This window comes from Euwallacea similis, chromosome 10 (genome assembly GCF_039881205.1).
Source record: "Euwallacea similis isolate ESF13 chromosome 10, ESF131.1, whole genome shotgun sequence".
In the NCBI taxonomy this organism is placed as follows: Eukaryota; Metazoa; Arthropoda; class Insecta; order Coleoptera; family Curculionidae; genus Euwallacea; species Euwallacea similis.
In genome coordinates this window covers 1,113,492-1,139,675 of record NC_089618.1, presented here as the reverse complement: position 1 = coordinate 1,139,675, position 26,184 = coordinate 1,113,492, and the positions used below count along the sequence as shown (strand labels likewise).

At 37.7% G+C, this 26,184-nt stretch overlaps 2 protein-coding genes and 1 long non-coding RNA gene across 6 annotated transcripts; 1 reads left to right on the top strand and 2 right to left on the bottom strand.

Moving 5' to 3' along the window:
* Positions 1-270: 270 nt before the first annotated feature.
* Positions 271-26,021, bottom strand: Pka-R1 (protein kinase, cAMP-dependent, regulatory subunit type 1). Of its 4 annotated transcripts, XM_066394001.1 has the most exons (6): positions 25,736-25,855; positions 23,178-23,364; positions 3,412-3,567; positions 2,061-2,261; positions 1,484-1,995; positions 271-1,090 (listed from the first exon to the last, which is right to left on the bottom strand). In XM_066394001.1, exons 2-6 carry the CDS (start codon positions 23,190-23,192, stop codon positions 1,006-1,008), a joined length of 969 nt encoding a protein of 322 aa, XP_066250098.1. In that variant the 5' UTR covers positions 23,193-23,364; positions 25,736-25,855; the 3' UTR covers positions 271-1,005. The 4 variants fall into 4 exon arrangements, with proteins under 4 accessions (XP_066250098.1, XP_066250096.1, XP_066250099.1 ...); XM_066393999.1 differs by lacking the exon at positions 23,178-23,364 and having other exon boundaries at positions 25,736-26,021; XM_066394002.1 differs by lacking the exons at positions 23,178-23,364; positions 25,736-25,855 and adding an exon at positions 10,689-10,977.
* LOC136411432 (uncharacterized) lies at positions 14,155-21,603 on the top strand. Its single transcript, XM_066394004.1, has 6 exons — positions 14,155-14,370; positions 17,973-18,197; positions 18,936-19,062; positions 19,114-19,266; positions 19,322-19,547; positions 19,757-21,603. Exons 1-6 carry the CDS (start codon positions 14,208-14,210, stop codon positions 19,916-19,918), a joined length of 1,056 nt encoding a protein of 351 aa, XP_066250101.1. The 5' UTR covers positions 14,155-14,207; the 3' UTR covers positions 19,919-21,603.
* On the bottom strand, positions 15,990-16,328 carry LOC136411435 (uncharacterized). The gene is made up of 3 exons (XR_010752326.1): positions 16,222-16,328; positions 16,116-16,164; positions 15,990-16,063 (listed from the first exon to the last, which is right to left on the bottom strand). It is a non-coding gene; the product is annotated as an uncharacterized lncRNA (long non-coding RNA).
* Positions 26,022-26,184: the final 163 nt, after the last annotated feature.

Here is a 26,184-nt window from a genome sequence, read left to right as displayed (position 1 = left end):
TTTAATGAACGCCCTACGTTTACACTTTACCGTTTACTGCGAGATTTTTTTGAATGTTACTCCTTTATTTTGCAAGTCGGCAAGTGATAGCACCAGTCGCTACAGGTTTCTCCTTTAAGTAGGATGGATTTTTTTGTCATACGCTACAAATGTTTTTTGCTGCTTCTTGATAACACCACGAAGTAGCTTTGCATTTTCATTATTGCGTGAAAGTCATTTTTACGACCGAAATTCACATCGACTCCTATTTTGTTTTTTAAGAAAATAACGTTTTCTACTTTTAAAATGTACTATATTACGCTTTTTTGTTGATATAACGTTGGACGAAAATAATCACATAAGCTCAAACTTAAATAGGATATTTTTGTATTTGACAGATAAGACAAAACTACAAATTCTCTAGAGTTGACTCTCGGCTGTTAAACATAAAAACCAAGGCATTAATAATAGTTTTGCTAACAAAGAATCCCTTAAACCAGTGAGGTACGGTGGTGAAGAAAGCAAAAAAAAACGGGAATTAACCATACTTAATCCCCGCCCCCGCAGTGCCCCTTCGGTCTAAGTCACTCTTGATTATTGGTAGTGCGCCTTAAGACCACATTTATCAGTTATATACAAGTGTAGGTACAGTTAGTAATTTTTAAATATAGTTATAATAATATTACAATAGTAAATCTGTACATCATTTTGGCCACAAACAAGATCGCCCGTTTCCCTCGCAGAGACCTTGCTCGTGGCCGTCAACAATCAATAAATAATAGAAATCCTCTAATTACGATTAACAACAATACTTGTTGTGAAACAGAAGACTTACAGCAATTTGGCCGATTATGTCAGTCCTTGTTTGGCCGCCCTGTACTGTAAAGTGTCCCCCCGGGAGTATAGATAAATCGTTGGCATTCATCGCGCAGCTGTGGCACACAAATTTAAATTGCTCTCCCTATTGAGGAGCGAACGTGGGGGGTCTTTTATAATACAGGAACGCGCCAAGTAGAACTTTCTGTGTTAAACGGATAAGGACACGAAACTGTTGTATTGGGAGATGTTCCTCTTTAGGATGTCAGCGCAGGGGCCCAAGACACGTTCAAACCTGTAACAAAAAAGAAAGGAATAGTTACATTTTACACACAAATAGAATTAAACCTATCTGCCACATCTTCCTCAATCTCAAAGCACCCCACTCTCTTGTTTTGCCACTCACTTTCTTGTAAGAAAGTTATGAGAATTTACACGCCACTCTCATAAAAGATCACCACTTCTCTCTGTCCCACCTTCCATCACACTCTCCCTCTCCCTCCAATACTCACCTTCGTTGACGAAAGGAATTATGCAAATTCTGACATTTATTTCTCTAATTTTCCTCATTTCTCTCTTTTTACTTTCTCTCGTGCCGTTTTTCACATTGACATGAAGTCTCAACATAACATATGACATAAGTGACGCATTAACCATAAATAACGTAAATTTATCAAAGAAAACTCACCTAGCTCGGTCCAGTTTGACGCATTTGAGCGGCCCGCAAGCGACCACCGTAGCTGCCCTTGGCCTGTCTAGTAACAGCGCAATCTCCCCGAAGTAGTCACTAGGACCAAGACGGCCCACTTCGCGTGGTTCTTCACCCTCGGCCCGTTTTTGCTTCACTACCGCCGACCCTTCTACGATGATGTAGAAATCATCGCCGGGCTCGCCTTGTCGTACTATGGTCTCGCTGTCCTCGAAACTGACTGGTTCCAAGGCGTCGGCCACCGTCAATCGCTCCCACTTGTCCAGATTCTCCAATATCGACACTCGCGCGAGGAATTCCTCGTACATTTTGCGTTTCCTGATGGTGGAACCCATCAGGATGCGTCGGTACGAGTCTCGGTCGATGCCCCACAATTTGACGTCCGTCTTGGCTTTGACGGTGGCTGCCCTCGGGGTACCGTAGATCAAAGCTAACTCCCCGAAGCTCCCGCCCTCGCCGATAGTGACGACTAGTTCGTTATTCACATATACCTGCGCATTATTTTTTACTTTTGTGAGAAACGCCCTACCAAAACTTCTACATCCGTGCACCTTACCTCCACTTCACCCTGATCAATCACGTAGAAGTTGTCACCTTCGTCTCCCTGTTGAATGATGACTTCTCCGGGGAGGAAGGTAACTGGGAACATGGCGTCGAAGATGTCGGAGCGTTCGTTCTCGTCCAGGTGTGAGAAGAGGACGTTCTTGGCGATGGCCTTAGAAAGGGCTGCCATCGTCTTGTAGTCTTTGGGCACAACCTAAAGGTGATTATTTAGTCTTTCATGTGAAAATTGATGAAGACCAGAATGACAATGGATGAAGAGAAAGAGCAAGAATGAAGGAAAAAGAGAAGAGTAGGAATGTTGCATTAAGCATGGAGGAGAATTGGAGAAACACAGTAAGTCAAAAAATGGAACACCTTTCATAGATAAGGAAGGCAAAGCATCAGGTTAAAAAAATTATTTAGTGGAGAGGGAATGGAGGAAAAAAACGCTCAAGAAAGAGTGGTATATTGGATTAGAAAGAGATGAAGACGTAAAAGGTAGAAGAGAGATTGAAATTCTTTCATGCGAAACATCTGGACTATTTAACTCAGAAGCATGATTAACCTGTATCGTGACATGTCACAAACTATTACACATTTCCATCGAACACACACCTCTTTTGAACCATCTGGGATTCGTGGCATTGCAAAATTGCCATTTAGAAATTGACGCAATCGAACCATAAATTAGCATAATGAGACGATTAGGAACCAAACGGTTCAGTGGAATGGTACTTGCGGACCTTGCCACGACAAGTACAGAGTCTGAAACGGTTGTCGGCGGCGGCATTCGCGTCATAAACAAGTATTCGATCGATACCCATTAAAACTTCCATAAAGAAAATCCAGTCGAGCGGAATTGCAAATGAGGATGCCAATTATAGATTCTATTATCCAGCTCATGATGGCGCCTTGCTAATGAAAAACCAACTGGATAATCGAGGAATAAGGGAACGAGCTGGATAACTCGATTATTGTCGATTATTGTTCGAGAAACCATATTGTTTTTCAATTCGGTCCCTTAGTGCCAAGACTCTAATTTTTTTCTTGGAAGGAAAGGAATGGAAGAGATAGTGAAAGAGGTGGGAAAAGTATTAACAAGTTAACAGTAATTAGGCCAGATTGCATACCCAAGGTTTAGACCCGACCTGACATATTTACGCTTCAGATTTGACATATTGACAACGCTTGCCCTAATTTTATGTTTAATTTCAGGCGGAGATTAAGCTGCAGGTACGCAAGCAGGAATGTTATGTATGTGTTATTGAATTTGAAAAAATGACCTATAAAATATTTAACTTTCTAAAATGGTGAAAGAACCACATGGCAAAAGTTGCTCATTCGCCATTTTATCCAGAAGGTACCTTTTTAACGTAACTGGTGGCATCTTCCTCCGTAACAGGCTCGGCGGATATACCACCTCTCCGTCTGACGGGACCCTGCGCATGCGTAGGCAATGGAGATAAGTCCTCAGTGTCTTCAGGCGATTGCGCCTGATTTTTGGCGTCTAGAGCTTGTTCCTGCAACACAATTCGTGACGTCAATTATTATGCACAACAATTTTTTCGACACGCAACAAGTCGGTTTATCAGCCCCCAAGCAACAATGCGGCCATTAGGGAGGTTATTTATAGGTTTGCATACTGCGGCATAATATTAGTAAAACAGTGTTTTTTTTTATATATATAACGGATATAAAGTCGTTTTGGGTAAACTGCATAAATTAACAAGTTTACTTAGAAACTGTAAAAAGTTGGTTAATTATTGATTATTTCCTGCTAATTTAGTTAAGTGTTTATTATTGGCAAGGAGCTCAAAGGTGCGGCATTGTTTACACACGTCACTCTGAACGTGGGCAATGTGGGAAGAAGTTATTTTGCTAATGAATTAATAAAGACATTTTTTCCGTTCCTGCAACTGAACACGCGAAAGCTCACGAAAAGGTCGAGGAGCTTTCATGTCGACCCTGAACAGGCTGAATTTGCGGAAAAAGTTGCAACGTGAAGTAATACGCGATTGAATTCAGACAGATCTGGCCCTTGGCCAAAACCACCCACAAGCCGAATTTATTTTTAGGGATTTTTTTAGGAGTTTCCAGAAATAAAAAAAAAGAAGTGTTGAAACCGCGTAAACAACGAACACTTGACCGCTGTCCCAATAGCCACAGATAATGTGATAGCGCACGACTCTATGATGTTTTAACGAATTTAATGTGATTACTTTGAAGAAACTATATTATTCACTTTTATAACTGTCTAAAAAATCTAGGAGTTTTTCCTATATTTCCGATAATCTTACACTAAACGGCCAGACATCACATAGCTGTAAACACATACATTACAAAAATAGAATAAGAAGAAAAGAAAATTTCCTCAAACAAAATAAACTTCCGAAAAGAAACGTGCGGTTACCGGGATAAATTTGTGTAGGCATGCGCTAAATTCATGTTTAAACCAAATACTTAACAATGTGTTTTGTAAGCAAATGCATTACTGTTATCTATGAAACAGTTGTATGTAGTTACTAGGTCGATTAAATCAGGAAAGACACGGCTTTTGTGTCCTTTTTCATTTACGAAACCCTTACAATGTTGCCCAATTTTTTGTGGTTTTGAAAATATTTATACAAATATAAAAATATCGTGTGAAGAAAATTTTGCTGATGATGGATTTTTTCAGTCGAAACGCCGAAAAATTTACTAATACAATACAGCATTGTATTAAGAATAAACCTTAAACAGAATTCTATTCGATCGACTTCAATAGAATTCAACTTTCTTTAGTGCCAGGAATTTTATATTTAAGGATTTATTTAGATTCTGATTCATTAGTGTTGTGTTACTCGTGTAGTAATAGCGCTATTTGTTTGTTACATCGCCTTATGCTATCTATCTAAAAGGATATTGACGGTTAGATTTTGAATAACTTGCAAACACGATTATAGCGCATGCGCATTTGAAGATATCCCGGGTTCATGAATATTAGATCCTCCTTCCATATTACAGTTTTCTATTTTAAAACTTCGAAGAAAACGACCAATTAAAAATATCGCCGACCTCTAATATAGTTCGGATCTTTTGCTTACCTATATGGAGGAAGGATTGGTAATTAGGAAAATGAATGAGATCTCTACTTCATGGTTGCGTACAATATCTTACCATAACGGCTGACTAGGCGATATTTTCAACATCTCGTGATATTTTGTTCAACATTATCAGCGAAATGAACATCGTTTTGTCTAATTAATAGATATGACAGCATATTATTATATAATAATTATTTTAACCAAAGTAATTCATTGAATAGTGTCCTTCACTGATTTGTTTTTTTAACATATGTACGTGTTAGGTAACCCTAAGTCGTGGGAAAATAATCTTTCTTGAAACATAAACGTAGGTTCTGCTTCAAAAAAGTTTATTTAAGTTTATTAAATATTACATGTTAGATTTGTATATATAAACCCACCATGCGTGATTTTAAAGACATAAGTAGACGGAATTTTAAGGTCGCACAAATTCTCTTAAAGTTTAATTTTGTATTACAAAAAAATACAGGGTGATTCACGTAACTGTTTCATTAGAAACTTTTGTACTTGTAACAAATCTAAATTTTTCATAATTGGGGGTTAAACTAATATACAGGGTGTCCCACAAGTATTTCATTATATTTCAGTGGGTAATAGTACATTGAAAAATAATATGACTCCCTATATAAACCATATTCCAATAATGCTTCATTAAGAAGATACAGGGTGTTAAACTTTACTTAAAAAATCCAACTTTTATTGATATATTCAAAACCGTTTGAGATATGTAAGTGAAATTTGGCATGTTTTGAGAGTTATTGTAGACGCATTTATTTATGCAAAAGGGCTGTTTTTCATTTCACCAGTGGCGTGCGTAGGGACACCTCTCAGCACATTTTTAAAGAAAAAAATGGTGCGCCACTGCTTTTTATCAAAATAAAAATTATTTTTAGAAGTTTAATTTCATTTAGAAGAGAAATGCTCACTTGATTCTTTTTCGTCCGACGTATCGTTCGCCAGTAAAAAATTGAATACCGTCTACATGCACAAATTTGGTTAATGTAAAAAGTTTTTATAAATATCATACAGGGTATCCAAAAAAAACCATCATATTTAAAGAACTTTGATGGCAAAAAAGTCGCTTATTTCAAATGGAACACCCCATATATTTTTATATGTTTAGAATCTAAATTTAATTCTGAATCGATTACTATTAAGCATTCCTATACCTAAAATTAACGCTTTTGCTCTAAATTGCGATTTTTTAATATTGTACGATAATAATTGTACATACAGGGCTGCTTCCTGTAACATGCGTTAAACTGCTGAGCGAACTTATTAAATTGACAATTACATTAACGCATTTTACAGGAAGCAGCCATGTTCTTTTCAAAGCCAACTAAGATACTTACAACTATTATTGTACAATATTAAAAAATCGCAAATTAGAGCAAAAGTTAATTTTAGGTATAGGGATGCTTAATAGTAATCGATTCAGAATTAAATTTAGATTCTAAACATATAAAAATATATGGGGTGTTCCATTTGAAATAAGCGACTTTTTTGCCATCAAAGTTCTTTAAATATGACGTTTTTTTTTGGATACCCTGTATGATATTTATAAAAACTTTTTACATTAACCTAATCTACCATACCCAGTTAACATGTCAGCAAATTTTCGTAAAGTCAGCTTCAATAATAGCTGCGAATTTTAAATTTTATAGAAATGGTGTTCTAAAAAGATTTTTCTTTTAAACCAAAATATCTTTAAAACGGTTAGGTTTAGGTATAGGAATATCTAATAAAAATTTAATCAGCTTAATCACTAGATTCCAAAAATGCAAAAATATACTGGGAGTTCCATTTGAAATAAGGAAGTTGACCTCAACTTCCGGTATAACCGGAAGTGATATGACCTTCAAAATATTTTAAAAAAGTAGAGTGTATCTATACTAGTTTAACCCCCAATTATGAAAAATTTAGATTTGTTACAAGTACAAAAGTTTCTAATGAAACAGTTACGTGAATCACCCTGTATAGTATATATAATTTCCAAAAAATCATGAGTATTTTTAAACATTTTGTATAACGCAATTGATAAGTTTTCAAGAAGAACTGAAATCGACTCCAATTTAAACCGCAACATTATTCCAAAAAGAGGCAAATCTACTTTGAAAGTCAAAACATATTCTTTCCTTTTTTTCATTAAATGTTAAATGTTAAATGTCCGCCATAAAACGTAGTTAATAGTTTTATGGGGCTCCAAGGATTCTACTACATTGATTTTGTTGTCAGACCATTTAGCTAAATGTCCGGAACTAATAATTAACCAATATATATCCACTTAAAAGATGTTCAAAGCAACTACAGTTAATTACTAATTACGGTTTTCTGCTATGCGGCAAGTAAATTGTGTAGGACGTATGAGTAACCTACAAAGATATTTGTTAAAGATTATACAGTGAGTTTTGATAAAACTGCAAAAAAGTCCTGAATTGCAGTTTTGTATAGGAAATGGCTGGAAGGTTTCCAATCAAATTGTCCAGTCATTCTTGGGTTGTTTGAGAGTTTCCGATAGTGAGAAAATTCCATTAAATTTACTTCCGGATTTTCGAATAATTCGAATTCACTTAATAACTCATCTAGAAAAAACATTAAAAAATTTCAACTGTCTGATCATTTTTCAAGATTCTTGATTAACTCGAACTCTATTTCAATGAGTTCTGGGGAGTGTCAACTAAAGCGCAGGTAAATCGAAGTTGTGAACTTAACAGAGAACTTAGTTCGAAGGTTGAACTTGAAGCAAATTTTTGAGCTAATCAGACGCAAGAGTTAACTACTCTAACCTAAGCTAATCAGAAGTAACAGAAATCGTAATAACATAGGGTGAAAAAAAGCCTGAAGTGACCCAAATATTTTTTTAAATAATACATTTTGTCAAAACCTAAAAAGAGGTGAGAAGACTTGCTTTCAATGGTACATTTGATGACACTTTTTTTATTGCGTTTTTATTGCGATATGCCGAAGTCGAGGCGTCAAGATGATTTTTTTAATGGTAAGATAGGGCACTTGAGACCTTCAACGAAAGGTCTTTTAATACTGAATGGATACCTGCAGGATTTCAATGGATTTGGATAAAATTAACACGCACAAGAGCTTGTCAAATATTTCGAATTTATCTTGGTAGTAATTGCCAATTTTCGCGAAAACGAGTAGAAATTGTTCAGGCCAAAATATTTATTTTTCATCTTAACTTCCGTTACTGTTGGCAAAAAAATTAAATTAACCTGGAACAATATATTTCTACAGCTTCCGTTTAAAACTGAAGCCTTAAAGCGGTTCTCAAACTAACTTTTAACGGGTTTCCAGTTCCGTGCCCGTCAATTCCGTCGCGGCAAATATTTCCTGTTACCTGATAGTAATAGTCGTATTGTTGTTGAAGGCTCAGACCACTAAAAGCACCACTCAAATTCATATTACCACAATGTACCACTGAGTACTACATTCTTCGTGAAATTCGAAAAAGCCAGCCAAACATCTGCTAATTAACCGTTCGCACTATACATTTAATTGCGCCATTTACGTAACACTTTTTACGATTACCGACGGCTGAGAACAATAAATAATAAAAACTAGCAAGTTTGTTCATGGACTACTGCAATCTGATTGGCTTGGCCGATGAGATGCTCCGCAGTGATTGGTTAATGATTGCATGAGGTTTGTGGGCGAACGAACCCTATTGCACACGCGGTATGTATAAACCCTCCTTATGACCGATAAGAGGACATTCTTAGAACATCATTTATCTCTCTTCCTCCTATTGCTGCTGTAGTAAACACACATGAACTTGAAATAGGATTTTATTGATAATGCAAGATAAGTATTGTTTCGTTCCATAAGTAGTAGCCTTATCCACGGCAGGACTGACGTATTTCGAGGTGCCAGTTCTATTTAAGAGAAAAAATAGATAAAGGGAAATAAGTTCCCGGTTAATGGAATGGAAGTATATCTCTGTGCCGAGGCACAGGGTAATTTATCATTCCTTTCAAATGCTTGACGGCAAAATCATTACATCGATTGAGAACATCATTTTTCCAGCAGTCTAACCAAACACTAAAAGAGGTTGATTATATTTCTAGAACATTATCCAAAACTGAGAAAATCTACTAAAATAACAAAAATTAGAGTTTTATAAATGCATCCGATACTAGTCCGCATTATCGGCCAATTCTCGAAAATTCTAAGTGGTTCCAGAACGAGGTGCATTCAACGTCACCGTTCGCTCTACCATTTGATTAAACGTTTTCTCATCATTTGCACCAAAAAAGAGAATTGATGGAAGGTGAACCAGGCAGCGAAAAAAAGGATGAAAATGCCGTCAGAGTGTGGGATCTTTTGTATTCAGATCGTCGATTTACGGTCAGACCGATCTAAAAACGATTAAATTTGAATCACACCTCTTTCGCCAGATTGGACCAACGAATTGAGCATGAAACAAATCTGTTCGGAAAAACTTTTTGCAGGAACAAACGACATCAGGGGGGAAAGGACCCTTGACTTTTTGGAAGCGATAAAAAATATTCCCCATTTTTTGGAACGTGTCATTATTGATGACGAAAGCTGTGTGCTTGACTATGGCACACTTCAGCCTCTCCAAAGCTTCAAAAAGCAAGAGTGAAGAAGTCAACTATCCAAAGCATGTCGATTTGCTTTTATGACAACCAGCGATACATCCACCAAGAGTTTGTGCCTCAAGACTAAACAACTGGATATTGAATATGGATGATAATAGGCTTTGTCACCGAGAACTTTTAATTTCAACAGGTTTTTACCTGTAAAAACATTTCTATGGCTGTTCGACGTCCTTATTTGCCTGACTTGAGCAGTAGTAACGAAACCACAGCGGTATAGAATGTGTCCTAATGACGTCACAAATCCAGGCAACGACGTCAAAATGACGTGCGTTTGCTGACATAATGACAGAGTCTATAATGACAGAGCTGTGTTAATAGATTTTTGACATTTCGCTACAGTACATTACCCAATTGGGATCCAGGTTTATTAATTTATAATTTGGCCGCAGGTGTCCTCAAGGGCGGGCCCTTTTCTCACCTTTCCCAATACTCCTTGCGGAAGCTCCTGTCCAGCTAGGAATCTAATAGATGTTTTTTGACTAAATAGATAGTTTCGTTGCTGCTAACTCCAAGGCTTTAGACATTCGACATTTGATAAATATGCTTTAAGAAAATAATAGCTTCGCGCAAAGTATATGTGTTTCCTGTCGTAACACTTGATGATAAACCGCAATCACGGATAATCAGTAATCTAAACCTGCGGAAATTATTGCGAAGGCATTCAATTGTTCCTTACAATTAGAGGCGATAAGCAGTGGGCTTCGCCATGTTGCAACAACAAAATTTCCCAAAGAAGGAAATTTCAAAAAATCAATATTGTGTTATTCCCTAAACATTCATGAATAAAATATAAAAGATTTTCATAACTTTTTTTAATCGGGGTACCAAAATAAAGAAGTCTCAACGACTGTAACGGGGCCTGACCTATAATTACCCATCTCCATGGCTACCCGAACATTTTCCGGTCAAAAAAAGTCTACAAACCTGGGGCATCCCGGAAAAGGTCACACACCAGGGAAGAAGTTCAACACCCCCGCGCTGGGCGGGTACCAACCACAAAAGTTCACACAAAGGGTTTGACTCACAAATTGCGAGATTGGAGTGTTTTTCGCGTGTCCATAGTCGGATTGACGGTTATTTCGGTCGGGAGATCGGCAGTTGTTCGGTTTTATAAATAAAAAGAAATAGTGGACGCTGGTCGACGTCGTCGGGAAGGACGTCGATGACGTCGGCTTGACCTGCTGCGGCGAGCGGTAACGGCGAGACTGCCATGTGCCGCGCCAAGGCGAGCTCAAGCAGGAGAAAGTTGGGGAGTCGATTGTTTTTGTTGTTTTTGGGTGTTCTTCGTAACAGTTGGAACCGAATATTGAGCTGTGTGCATTATTAATCGGGTATTAATAACTTGCCATTTTAGGGCCATTGAGAAAGACTGATTTAGATCCACCTAACTCACCTCAAAATATCATATTCGATTCGCTTCCAAAAAGTTACAACTTGTAATTCTTCACAACTAGCTTTTGTTTCCTATGATACCTTGGAGCAACGAAGAGGAAATTCGGGATACAGTCGGTTTCCCACGGTCCTTGGTTCGGATGGCTCAAATTCACTTGAAGATAATTTCGCTCGCTAAACTTCGCCTGTCTATCGTAGTGACATTTAACCAAAATTAGCTTTTAGGATGATGCCGTGGAACGCCGCCACTAAGTCGGCTTCACACGGCCTTTGTCTTAGTCGGTTCAAATCTTCACCAGTTCTTCGAAACACATTTCTATTTTCTTGGATGTCTTGGGATGATGTCGCAGGAAGTTGGCTTACAGAAAATTCTTCCCTGAGGAGGAAAGCGGCTTCAACTAAGTCCACCCACACAAAAAGAGCAGATTGTTTGTTTAGTGGCAACCTGTATAGATATTTGTTTGGTCTGCAACTTTGAAGACTGCCAGTAGACCCCCAACACATTTCCCACTTCTATTGAGTAGTCACAGGTCAAGTTCGGAAAACTCTTATCGTGAAATTTTGCCTGCCCATCTTAATGATAGTATCCACTTTTGTAGGGAGGAGTCATAAAACTTATTTATCGATCCACAAAACAAGGTCAGTGGCCAATTGAGTCTAGGAGTATTTAAAAACGCGCTTTTACTCCCCTCTAAGCGTGTCGTTTGAAATTCCAGATCGGTCGATATTCAACAAAATGTCACACGTTGCAAATAACATGTATGTTCTAATATATTTCTGAATGAGAAGCCGTGAGAAACCGGACCAAATTTGGCTTCCTTCGGCGTTTGATTCGTTTAGTTCAAAATTTCACGAGTGATTTTTCGTTGTGACTAACTTTTGTTCTCTCATATGTCTCGGGATGATACCGTGGACATCCGGCGTAAGGTTGACATTCCACAGCGCATCCATAAATTCGAAAAAAACTTCCTGAATCAACCCAATGGTATTCTCATGGCTCATAGAGATTGGTGTATAAAAGTTTGTATCAAATCGATGAACCAAGGTTAGTGTCCAATTGGGTTCAAGTGGATGTAACACACGCTTCCAGTTTCCTTTCAAGCGTGACACGAAGTTAGTTGAATATTATTTACTGGTTAATTATGAAATGTAGAAAATCGTATCGTGCATGTGTAAAGGGGGATTTTAAGTTTATAAAAATTAGCGGTTTGCTCGATGTTACGTGTCGTGTTTTATTCAAAAATTAGTCCCATACGTATTTCTAATTGTTTGGAAGACAATGACTACTAAAATTCACATTACAATTTTTACACTCTAAAGGTTTGTAATTCGTCAACAGTTGTACATGGAAAAACTAATGCTTGGGTCACGTATCTTAATTTCTTAACACAATTCAGCACATGCATACGAAAATTTGACATTTGATAGATTTGTAACCTTACTAACATGTCAAATTCGATCGTTACTGGTCTTTGTCACTGATTATACAAGTGCAAAATAAGTTACTTTCATCGCACCGGTTCAATTTTTAATAAACTAACATAGGACATGCATCAACACAATGTACTTATCTGTTTATTTATTTATTTATTTTCTGTTCAAATGGCGTGTTTCCTGTAGAGAGAGAGAGAGAAAGAATAAAAACCACCCGTAAAATACATTAAAAACATTCCGTATTCATTAAATTTTTTAGGCACACGAAGAAAATAACATCTATTAGCTAGAATTGCTGTTGCATAACAATGCAATTGCTAATTTTCGATTTTAATTTATAAATGAGGCGCCATCTAACGAGGCAAGTTCCATTTGCTATCGCCCTGCCCCCGCGTTTCCTGGCGGCGACGCAGGAAACTTCTGAAAAGGCGGCGATGCCAAACGTCAATTAAGGCATAAAGTCTTACTTAGATTTAACATTATGTCAAAGTACGAGTCCAATAATTGACAGATACAGAAGTTTTGACTCACACTTTTCTTTTGATAACAAGCTCAAGTAAAGATAGTGCAGTTTGGATTGCTTCCACTAGGCGTGCACAGTAAGAGTAAGGATAGTCGAGCCACCAAGGGTATAACCAGGCGTTTTTCCACATGACAATGTTAGAAGTTAAGAATGTGTCACATTCCTAATAATATTTGACATTAGTTCAATTTCTACTCTCATTCATTTGTCAAACTCAGCAACTGTCACTGTCTTTAATTTATATAGGGGAAACACATATTGCCTACAGGGGAATAACAAAAGGGAGTTGAAATAACATATGGAGGATATTGATGAGCTACAAAACGATGTTGACCTCCAGCGAGATTTTTAATCAATACGTTTATCTTCAGTGATTTCGATCCGCTTATTCAGTCGGATCGGGTAAACTATTACAAAATTGCGGCACAAACAACATTGATTAAACGTTAAGATTGAGTAATCGTTCCTAAAAAATAACGGAATTGGCTTCCACAATACAATTGAATCTACCGAGATCAATGATTTTAAAGGCTGCCATTTGACGACTGACACTACTGGCAGTTATCAGATGAAAAGCCGTTGAATCGAAAAAATTGAAAAGTAATTAAAAACTATTGTAAATTATTATTGTTTCTTCTTTGATGGATTCCTTTTATGTTTACTATCATGTAACACTATTGTCAATACTAATAGAGGCAAGAATTGACAGTGACAGCAACGTTACAAGTATAGCTGTTGAATTAAAATCGGTTTTCTGTCTTCATTTATATTATTGTATTTGTATTCTGCATTTCTGTACACCAAAGAGGGCGCGGCGAATTCCTGTCAGACTTCTGTTAATTTATTGATGCCAATATGATTTGTTCCAATTTTAAATTCATAAGTTTTCCTCCAGAGGGCGAATGGACTTTCGAAATAGCCCGTTTAAGACTTGCTAAAGAGAAAGTAGAAGTGACAACGCCGCAGCGAAGCAATATGGGCTCGTAATTTGACGTAACGATAGTTCGCCGAAGTGGAATCGTCACTTTTCGCAGCTCGGCGTATATTCGTCAGTCAGCCAGTAGCGCGCGTGAGACTTGTGCGACAGTTCAATCATGGCGTCGGCCGCATCGCAATCTGCGACCGTCCCGTCGCTGACGACGACGGACCAAAAAGGCATTCCCAAGTCGAAACGGAAATTGCAGAAACATCTGCGCAGCGCAGGATTGGCGTACGTGTCCCGCACGGGGAAACTGATCCCCGCGAAAAAGGTGTCAGGTGAGTTTTCGCCCCGAAATTCCAGTGCGAAAAAGTCCGAGTGTAGTGCCCTAGCAACCGAACGTCGTCATCGTGACTCACTGCGATATGCCCGTTTTTGCGCCACGTAGGCCGTGCCCTTTTTTCGCCAAAAAATCATCATCCATAACGAACCAAAACAAAACAAGGCGTGCTAACCTCACTTCTTGGAATCGGTGCACTTGTAGAGTGGATTTATAGGAAAAATCGGGCGACCTTAATATCTAGGTCACACGGTCGCAACGGCCTTGTAGCGCGCTCGCACGGCACGTGGAAAACAGGTTTCTGTGGCGTTCTATAATGCCGTTTTTCCACGGAAGTCGCTCTGAATAAAGGTTAAGACGAAATGACAAATGAGGATCGTTGCGGGGATTTTCTTTTGTTTTCCGCACGAGTGCGGTGGGCGCGTGTCGTCAAGTTGCACCAATCAGCTGATCGGGCTCAGCTTTTGAGCAATTTTTTTATTGTTCGACCAGGATTGACGAAATGAAAGCCGAAATCAAGGCCTTTGGGGAGATCCGTGATGACTGCCAGCGCTGGTACATAATAGGTAAAGCAATAATTGTCTCTCCGCCGAGTTTTTTCGTGGCGATGGGGCCAAAGGCGATTTCTCGACGGCGCAAGAGCGGCCACGACGGCTCAAGGCGACGATTTTGAAATCGTCACTGTTGTTGAGTGTTGCGACGCACTTTACTTGTTGCTTTTTTCGGCCGTTTTCGCACTTGATCCTCAAAATCGCGTCTTTCTTATAATCGACAATCATTAACATTATCATAATCAATCATACTAGGGTTGAAAGGGAGTTCTGGGCGGTATTGTCGTAACGTTAAAGCGTCCGTGGCGACAACTCTCTAGTCGTTAGAAAAGGCGATAATGTAAAAACAAATGACGGTGCGCCTCGTGACGTAAGTCTCAGTGGTTTGAGGGCCGAACAGCTCATGTGGAATTTTTGTTTTTATCGGGCCGAAGTACGTAGTTGCCTGTGCATTAAAATCCTGTTACACGGCACAGTTATGTTTTGACACTCTCAGCTCTTTTTACGGTCTCTGCGAGGGCAGTTTTATTTTCGCACGTGCCAAAATCAAGGTTCATTCAAATTCGCTTGTTTATAAAACAACCGAAAAGATGCAATGCTCACGTCGTTCGAGCCAAATATTGACATTAGGCAGGCAAATGGCGCGAAAACTCCCCCGGGGCATCGATAAGGCCTCTGTTCGCGGAAAATGAGGTCATTAGGTCTTTAAATAATTAAAAAGTGTTTAAGGTCGTTTTTTCCTTTCTAAAATGGCCAGGCCCGTGTGCTCGAGCGGACGTGGGTTTTCCCCACTTTTGCCTCGCTTCGCGCCGCTGAGGCATCACACGGCTTATTTGCGATTTCTATTCTATTGGTACTATGGGAACGCGAAAAGCGGCCTTGAAGTCACTTTGGTGTACGACGTTCTCAGTGTAAAGTACATTTTAATGCCCATTTTATGCGCGTAGCGCCGGAACGGCCGTCGAGACAGCCAAACCTAAGTCTGCTCGACTTGCACAAAGGAAAAATTCATAGATAACATTTTGCACGATAAAGTTTATCTATTCGCATAACTAATATAAGATTATGGTGCAATGTGTCTTCAAATGCCAATATCCATTGATGCGATTATCGTCTAATAAATACGCATCACCGCTAAAACTAATGAATTTTGATTAAAAAAATCTTATAGTTTTGGTAGGATAGCTTTCACCTTGGCCTGGCGTCGGCTGCCTTACGTAGAAGTACCATTTGGCATTGATCTAAATAGACAAAGGCCTTTTTCTATTGGGTGCAAAGGCCATCGATAATATTCTTACGCTCGCCGTCGCTCGTTTCTAGCCAACTACAGGCCTTCTGGCTATAATGTGACATCACCAGCAATGCATAACAAACACGAAGATCGACTAGTTTTTGTTGTTCGGCGGTTTCTAGTAAACAGAAGGCCACTAGAAAATCATGGGCTTAAAGCGCCTAATTAAGAAGCATCACGTGACCTTTCCGATAGGCACGTAATGAAACAGTGGCGTTCAGAGCTTCTTCTCAAATACCAATAACCAGATTTCTAATTCAATTAAAATTGCAATGCTTTATAACTCAAGCCAGATAACAGAAGCATCATCTATCTAACAAAGTCATTTTTGATTAGGCAGTTCAATGGGGCCAATTCTGTAGGGGGGGTCAGATCTGGGTAGTTTGCTGATAAAACTTCAAATCCGAAACTTATGACGAATTACGAATTCAAAAAATGCGCTCTAAACGCGGAAAAATTACCGACTGTATTACAATCTTAAGACGATGATTTTATAATGTGTAGAAAATAACGCAGACAGCTTTCAGCTTCTATTTCGTCGTACTTTGTGCGCTTGTGCCCACGAATTCGCTATTAAATTTCAATTTAAGTTTTACCTATTTCGGCTTAACCATCACATGACACACTTTTTACATGTCGTCCATTTGATTGAATAAGTTAACAAACGTGAAAATCTTTAATGAGGGCTGCAATATTATGTTCAATAGATTTTTTAGATTGTTGTAAATTTTAAAGTGTCCCGATTACTTAAAAGTAAGAAAATGCCTTACTCTACCACATTCACAAATATTACTAAATGATATTACCAGGTCATATTACCCAGTTATAACTGTATATCACCCTGCATTTCAGAAATTTTACTAGTATATTGCTACACATTTCCACATATGAATTTACATTTCTGAGGTATTAGTATGCATTAAGAGTATTTCTATTTGTATCATCATTTCTAAGTGGTAACGTTTATTATTAAAAAGTACCTACCATTGGTGGGAAAACATTACGGGTTTCCTGAGTTAAAAGTACTCTAGATTGAAGGATGGTTTATATGAATTGGAATACATGCTTAGTATACCACCAACAGTGTGAAGATTACTATCAGAAAGAAGTGACAGGCCACAGTCATGGAGTCTCACATGGGTTTCATAATGCCTCTCACATCCATGACTTTAGATAATGGCCTACTATGACTTTTTGGTGAACACCTGCAGATCGTTGGTGATATGCTAAGCGTATACTCTAAATTACAAAAGCAACCACCCTTCAATCCTCAATAGTTTCAATTCAATGTACCCCACATTATTTTTACACCAATAGTAGTTACTGTTTGGCGTGCTGCCTAGTGGCCTCCATTTGACCCAAATTACTAGACGAACAAATACGTTGGAATTAAATAAATTGCATAATTAAAAAACACCATAAAGGGAGGAAAAAGGGAAAAACAGACTCAAAAACAATGTTTTCTCTGAACCATAATCGTGAGTGTTTTGGGTAAAACGAGTAAGATGCTAATCAGCATCAGAACGTGTTAAAAATAAAATTCAACGGCTGAGAATTTCATTTCGCATCTCCCAAAGCACCACACCATACCTAAAACTTCAAATGAGCAAATATTTAGAAATAACCCACCCATGAGGTTGAGACACGTTTTTTTTTATTGAGAACTTCAAAAAATGAGTTCGACACATAACGGTCAAAATACAAAAAAAAAAGAAATGGAGTCATTCTAACATCAACCTTTTCTTTTACAACTTATAGGTGAATTATGCCAATGCCCACATAAATGCGATGAACTAGTACCGATGGAGGCCAGACAGAAGCTCTTCCAGCAGTTCTACGGCCTGGGCGAGGCCGACTTGCAGAACCAGTTCTTGAGGACCAATATGGACTTGAGAGCCAGACTCAACATTCCCGAGAGCACGGGCAGCGGACGACCCCCTAGGAGGATCACGTGCAAATATTTAGTGCCTATTTTAGACGAGGGTAATTCACTTATTTAGTTTTTTAACCACCGCGTCAGCCGTGGTGGATCCTCTCACGAGCGTAAAAGTGACAGTGTAATTGTCATTTTAACTGAAAGCAGCAAGCCATCCCATTGGTTTCGAAAACGTCACCACTGTCAAAGACATCTTATGCCATTGGAATTTTCATTCCCATACTAATCAGGATCCACTATTATTTAAGATACGTAATAAAAGGCGTCCAATGGGTTATGAAATGTATTCGTTATTTGTTAATTCGACACCTTGACTTGACATTTAACGGCGGATACGACGTACTTCTATTGTCCATCTTATACTATTGAAATTATAACCAAGTCAATAACTTACAACTTTGTATTTGTGACTTAAAAAATTCAAATCATAGGTTTGTTTATTTTCAACATTAGTAAACAAAGATAAATAATTTATTTATTCAACACTGCGTCATATTTTATGGACATTAAAAAGTTCTTGTTTTTATTATATAACCAGTGTTTGTTTTCATAGATATCTAAGCCAAGCAGATACTATACAGGTTTCCGTTATCTATCTCGTTGTATCGGTAGCCACCTAACATTTTTATTTATAAAGATACACATTCGATGTTGTATTTTTACAAATAAAAGTTACCCAAACAATAAAAGGGACAATGACCACCAACGTTATAAACATTATTTTATATAAAATTATAGAAAATTAGGGTTAATAGATAATATATATCAACTTTCTTTCTCCATAGATCGAGCGGTTGAAGTGTGTCAAAAAGCCTTTGTCAGTGCCTTTGTGATAACCACCAAAAGGGTGCGCCTGCAGCGGGAGAAACTCATAGCCAGTTTGGGGTTGAATAGCTACAGAAGCCACAACAGGTCAGTGCCTTCTATATCACCCCTCACAGCTTACTAAACCCAAATTTTCAGGAGTAAGAAGGACCGAGAGGGGGCGGACCGGAAAACGCAATCGGAGCCCAACAACAACAATAATAGCCTCATGCTTAATAATAACACGATCACTCTAACCTCATTGAAATCAAAATTTAACCTGCCTCCCAATTTGAGCCTCACCCTTCCAAGGTAAAGCTAAGCAATTGTCTTTGTTAATAATTAATGTGGATATTTCTTCGGGCAGTGGTTCTCAGACTTCAAAAGCAAACTCTGAAGGAGGCATAGACTCCGAATTGAACTCTGCAAAGAAATTGGCCAGCATTTTAGGGAAGAAGTCGTTGGAGGAGCTGCGGGAACTCAATATTACCTTGGAAAGAGACTCCTCTACCAGCGCATCCGATGAAGAGGACCAACAGCCCCGGCCTCCCCCACCAAAGAAGGTCAAAAAACAAAGAAACACTGTTGATGTGGTAAGTGGACCAATGAATGACAGTCTTCTAGCGAATGAAATTACTCACTGCTTTTGCATATTTAATAATCTTTTTTTTACTTACTTTTGGATAGATAAAAAAACCTGAATTACACCTCAAAGAGAAAATTAATTTTTTAGAGTTCTTTTGAACCTCTAAGGATGATTTTTCGAGTTAGAGTACACTTTTAAAACCCTTATCTCTTTTAGTGGCGTCTAGACAATCCCCTTTTACCCATCGGCTTGGTAATTCCGGACGGAGTAACCATCGCTCCAGTGATGGGCCCGGACCACGATAGAGACATAGCGATAGTAAACAACTTCTTCAATAATCAGTTGTGGAAGCCCGAATACATCGGTGCTCTTTCGTGATGATACAAGTTTGTAGTTGTACGGTCCGAAACGTCTCAGGACTTGATTGCGTTAATGCTTAACTTAAGACGCTGTAGAGAGAGGGGTGGGGTAGTTAGGTTAGTCGGGGAACTACTTAATATTCAAAGTGCACTTAGATGAATATCCGTGTCTATTTCTATTTTATTGTTTGTTTGTTACATACAAAAGCAAGTTACCTGTGAGCTAGTGAATTGCACTACCTACTACTTAACGGAAACACAACTATTTTTGTACATAACCGAGTTTTGTAAATAATAGCTTTGGGGCTGTCATTTTGTAGCGTTTCGATTCTAGAGTAAAGGCAGACTTCTCATGCATGCGTCGATACACACGAAACACATCATTTTCGGCATCTATTAAAGTAATATATGGGCACAACTTATATGGCATATGTGGCTAAATGTCTCTAGAGGGTGAGTTATAATTTAAAGTTTTTAAGGGTCAATTCCTAGACTCGAAATTTAAAAAAAAATCCTATAAAATGTGGCCGCAAATCACCTCTATCCGAATTACAACCGTTTCAACACGGCCGTCAAAAACTTATTGATTTATGTTGGGAGAATTCCTACAAAACAGTTAAAACTACGTTAATTATTTGTGGCATATTTTGTGCATTCTAAGGAGGCATATGAATGAATGGATCGAATTTTGTGTTTCTACTGGTCAATTTGCTGTACAAAGTTTATAGGATTTTTTAAAATGCTTTGAGTGGAAGAATCGACCCATAAAAATTTTAAACCGATAGGATCCGATGTGATACCATGTAACCAATCACACTGCGCCATGGTATCGTCAGATGCATGTGACGCAAGTCTAAATGACCAAAGAACGTAGCCACTGTGCAACTTCTAGAAACGTGATTAGTGACAGTTATTATTACCAAGAAAATGTGATAAAAAACAAATACTTGTAATATTGTACTATTCCTTTGTTGAATTTTTCATAGTTTGAGACAATTTTTAAAAACTCGTTATTGTAAATATACTACTACATATAACATTTTCTAACAGATCCTTATAAAACGTGTGCGTGTATATACATATTTATTAAAACGCCTTAAAAAAGTGTACTTATAAACTGGCCTTAACAACCTTCTAAGGCCTTAACGAAAACCGAAAAAGATCCCTAAAGTGCCTGTATGTAACTTCTAACGTTGATTCTTTTTACCCGTTTTTACATCAATCTTATAGTACAAATGAGTCTTAGGAAGTTTTAAGGCCTTAAATGTGTAATTTGTAACTGTGATTGTGATACTATTCATATTCAGAATTTGCATAATATATTATATCAGAGAAACTATCGTAAAGATCATCCGTGTAACAGGGAACTTTGTGATGGATTTGGCAAAAAATGAAACGAACTTGATCGTACTGTGCGTATCAATTAAGGTATATTTTGATGTTATATTATATTCTCTAGTGGAAGTCGGTCCCTTTTGGACCAATATTTGTTACTTATATAAGGGCACTCTTTTCACCCTCATGGAGGGCGAAAGGTTGTTTCCCGAAAACTAGCGTTAAGTAGTTTTAAATGTTTCTTTTGTTGTTTGTATACTTTTGACATATAGTTTATAAACTCATTGCTGAAGTTTTTAACAGATGGAGATGTATTTTGTGGAACACTTAATGTTTGTTTTCCAATAAAAAAAACTTGTTTTTAACAGACATTTTCATTTTATTTCTTTTCCCTTGAACACCTGCAGTCGCATACCTCTTAATTTTTAGTGAAATGTTGCTGTTTCACTGTGCCCATAGCCACGTACCGACCTGGATACAATCGGTTGAAATATTTGTGGGCCGACTGTATCTTTAGTTGTCTCCATTGACTCGGCCGATTTGTTTCGATTGATTTGATTTTGTCGGCCATTGATTGTGTTGACCCAACAGCAATATCGGGAGGGGTTTTATCAAAGGAATCGTCATTTTTAATGGGAAATATCGGCAAGCGTGGCCCGATGCGATACGCTGATTTTAGTTTGTCGTAGATTAGTGACTCATCAGCGAACTTTATAGAATCTTATAAAGGGTTATAAGATGATATTTAAGAAGTGACTGATTAAAATTAAATGAAGATTTATGCACGGGGACGTTGAATTTGACGTCGATAAATAACGTCACTTCCGATCCGCTTCAAAGATTTATTAATAGTAGCGGAGAACGTCATGGAAGGACATAGCAAAGTGCAGTGTCCTCCAACGTCCTACTTAAGAAATTACAAAAGAGAAAAATGTAGAATCGGGGAATTGAAATAAATGTGTTAAAATACATATATCCTCAAAGGTAACTATTGATATTTTATTGCATGAGAATTTATGAGTTTAGGACTAACGCAGAACCTTTTATTACGTGAATAAAAATTTACAATGCTACCCCAATAGCAACGCATTTATCCAAAGTTGAATTACCTAATATTATAGCCGAGAGCGGATTTTCGTGCCAGAGAGGAACGTCCTCTCCACACTTTTTGGTTATTCCATACATTTTTAGGATCCTGATATTAAAGTATATGGCCGGGATACCGAGATCCCGGGTTTGGATACCCCAATCCCCGCCATAATCCCATCCCAAGTTCCATTTCGTGTAAGCTATTCCTTTTTGGAATATCGCGTTGCAGGCAACACGTTAGGTGGACTACCCTGAATGAGAAAATTCATCTATACAGGCAGACTCTTCAAATTAAGGGGAAAGAGCTTTACACTGACCTTCGAAAATCATAATATTTGATTACGGTTTGATGGTCACATTGACAACTTTGAATATTCACGGGGTGCCGATACCTATACTAGTCGCCACCGTACTTTCCGACCTGGTGACGTTCCATTTTCTGGATTCAAATTATGGACACAATACGACATTTTGCTTCGCGAGCGAAAATGAATTAATTTAAATGAAATCCCAAGAACTCAGCTTTGTTTCGTTTTTTTAGTTAATTTTTGGTAATTCTTTCTGAATCAACATGTATTTTTGGTGTCTTAGTACACACTATATGTTTATATAAAAACTCCCGTAATTTGAAATACTACCTTCCGAACGAAATACGATCACAATTGTTATTGTACTTTAAAATTTTCTTGCGTTATTTTAAACACTGTTAGTATAAAATTCCGCAAAATTTCTGCCTGAATTTAACAGAAGCAGACACTTGATGGCTTTTGTTGGAAAATAGCTCAATTTTTTTCCAAAAAAATCAAGACAACTATACTTTCGAGACTGTTTCCGTGAGTGCTTCCCACACTTACCAGGTCTAGCGACATTGTCCACCTTCACTCGAACTCAAAAGTCATTAAAACTCCATCAAACACAATTAATAAGAAGCTTTCGAGACCGGAATTCCCTATTGTAACGCGATGCGAACCTCGCTCTTGACCGGGTTTCTCCTGAACTGTGGTCGGGGTGAAAAGGCGCTGTTGCCGAAGACTCTTCCTGCTGGACGAGACGAATTCGAAAAAAAATAGGGAGAAAATATTCCAAATTGGGTGGAAGGCTAAAACGTGGCAACGTTGGATGAATAATGGCGTAACCATGGAAACGCGGGATGAATTTTAGGTAATCGGTGACGTCAAGACGCTACGAGGGGAGGGCTACAAGTGGGTGATAAAGTGGGGAGGAACATATTAAAGTTTTATTACCAATTAAGTCTTAAGAGCTAAATTATTAACGAGCTGACACTGATGGAAAACTTTGCAGGAAGATAAATGCCTCGACAGTTAATAGCGAAAATGCCATGGAAACAGATGTTAATTATGCAGGGTTTACTTTAGTGTGGATGACGCTTATTTTCATTTTAGCAAAGTTTTTATGTTTCTATCTTAACTTGTCAAGATAAATCCAAACTTCTGGCAAAAATTTGCCAGATTGCCAAGAGTGACAGGAAATATAGAAATGCAACAATATACTTACAGGGTGTGCCATTAAAAAAATGTATTATTGACATGCTACACAGTTATGCTCATGTTTCGGAATAACGTTCCCACGACACCACTACGTTGTTGTTCTACCAGACCTACACCAATAAGTTAAAGGGGAATGATATGACATTGCGCCGTGCTTAAAACATTCGAGATTTAAACCGTATTTTTCCATTCGCTTTTCAGATGGGAAGAGGATTATTTGCAACATTATATAGTTTTAGAGTTTAAGACATAGTTTACAACTTTAGACGTCATTTAAAACAACAGTCTATGAATAAATAGTTTTAAACATAACAACCCTTATTATGACCCCTAATCAACCCTGGACCGGATATCTCATTTCAATGGTTTACGACTGATGGTCAACGACCATAGCCTTGACCATGGCGTCAGAGGTTTCCACCTCTGTTAATCTATTCAATAAAACATGCTTGATGTCACATCACCGTTGATGTTTTATTTCCTGGACTATATCTAATAATATCACAAAAATGCAGCATTCCCTGACCTCAACCGAAATTAGAATATTTAGATTATCGATTAGATTATTACCACGCGAATTTTCTAAGCTGTTGAATATTCAACTGAGAAAATTGAGCATTTTACAAAAAAATCTGTAGATATTAAGTACATTGAGCGCTAATATTCCTACCAATGTGCGCCAAATGACACAGTGGACGTGTTAATAGATGTGTTAATAAATTTCCAATATTACTGACATGTGATTGCAAAGGGTAAACCACCTGAAGTTATAAATGAATATGGTAATATGTCAAAAATATAAAGTATATATGTAGAAATATGTGGCAATATACAATACCATTTAGCAATACTTAAAAAGTGAAATACTTTTTCATTTTCACACAAGTATGAAAAATGGGTTCAGACATTGGCAACAACTTGATGATTGGAGCAATTTTATCACTTTCAAATTTACAAAAATGTAAGAAGTACCTGTTGTCCACCACAACCCACATCACAAAATTTATTTCTGGAGATGCGATTCCGCACTTGCATGACTTGAAAACAACAAATGTTATGTGAGCTTTAAAGTCAAGACAATAACATGCACATGCAATTTGAGGGTTATATGAAGCACCTGTGTATGTCACTGCGTCTTGTGAAGAGTTTTGAGTATTTAGGTAAACTTTTAATAGAATATATAAGTGATAACCCCAGAAATTTTTTTTCTTATGAAAGAGTAAATATGGTATAGAGTAGGTTTGTAGATTCTAATACAATTTTGTGATAATGTCACATTACAAACTAAAATTTCATTGAAGTTTGTAGACCAAATTTCACCCTTGATTTTATCATAAATTGGTTCAGAATTTTAGAATAGAAAAATGGTATTTTTAAGGGACAGATCTTTGAGGTACTTCAGTGTATCTATTTCAGGTATTTCGAACTATTTCAAGGTACTTATTTCAGAGGTATTTCTGGGGGGCCCTCACGCTTTGGTGTACAAAAATTCATCAGTTATCTACCCCTATAAAATTTTGCAGTATTATTTTGGAATTTTGGACACAACAGTCATAAAACTATGCATACAAATTTGAAGTAAATTTATCGCATGTCCTGTAAGTATTCTCCTAACCATCAATGTTTACCAAGATATCCACCTACAGAATGAACTATTCTCTGTTCAAGAGAATAATTATTTTGCACACAATAAAATAAATTCAAGATTAAATTCTTATCTGTGCTTCATGTAAGTGGCTAGTTCTGATCTATGATGATGATCTTGAGGCAAATACTCGCTGGTATAGCTAAAGCTTAAGTTAGAGGCTAGAGAGAGCTAGAAGTACTTTAGTCGACTTTGGTGGAGAATTTGGTAAACATTTACCAAATCCTGCCCAGGACTAAGGAAGAAGATTTCGACTTACCCTTTCCAGCTTCTGAAAGTGTTCCCGTAAGAATGATATGGGATTAGCTGGCCGATTCACGCAAAGTTGAACGATACAATCCTTCAGGATTTGCTGGACGTTGTGCTGCTGGACGTAACTCTCACACTCGCGGAGCGCCTGCTCCTCTTCCATGTTCGTGGCCATAATTTTCGCGTATGGAAAACAAGGAAAGATCGAGAATTTGGGAATTTAGACGGATTTTTGGTCCAGGAAAGATGCAAAAAGAAAACAATATTTCGTCTTTCCTTGGAAGTTTGACGGTGACAGATGGAGGTAGTGACGTTGCCGGTAAAGAAGGGCCCGCAATACTGCGTCTGGATTCAAATTAAAAATAATGATAATAATTATGTTTAGTTTATTAAATTATCATATTATTATAAATTTGTCTACAATTTATTGGAAAATATATGAACTCTTATTTGATTTCA

Excerpts from the sequence above, each read along its gene's own strand:
- Pka-R1 (XM_066393999.1), bottom strand. The coding sequence starts at position 25,900 with ATGGCCACGAACATGGAAGAGGAGCAGGCGCTCCGCGAGTGTGAGAGT. Across the intron at positions 3,568-25,735 it reads ACTTTCAGAAGCTGGAAAGG|GAACAAGCTCTAGACGCCAA; the intron begins GTAAGTCGAAAT and ends ATTGTGTTGCAG. Across the intron at positions 2,262-3,411 it reads CCACCAGTTACGTTAAAAAG|GTTGTGCCCAAAGACTACAA; the intron begins GTACCTTCTGGA and ends AATCACCTTTAG.
- LOC136411432 (XM_066394004.1), top strand. The coding sequence starts at position 14,208 with ATGGCGTCGGCCGCATCGCAATCTGCGACCGTCCCGTCGCTGACGACG. Across the intron at positions 18,198-18,935 it reads AGTGCCTATTTTAGACGAGG|ATCGAGCGGTTGAAGTGTGT; the intron begins GTAATTCACTTA and ends CTTTCTCCATAG. Across the intron at positions 19,548-19,756 it reads AAAGAAACACTGTTGATGTG|TGGCGTCTAGACAATCCCCT; the intron begins GTAAGTGGACCA and ends TATCTCTTTTAG.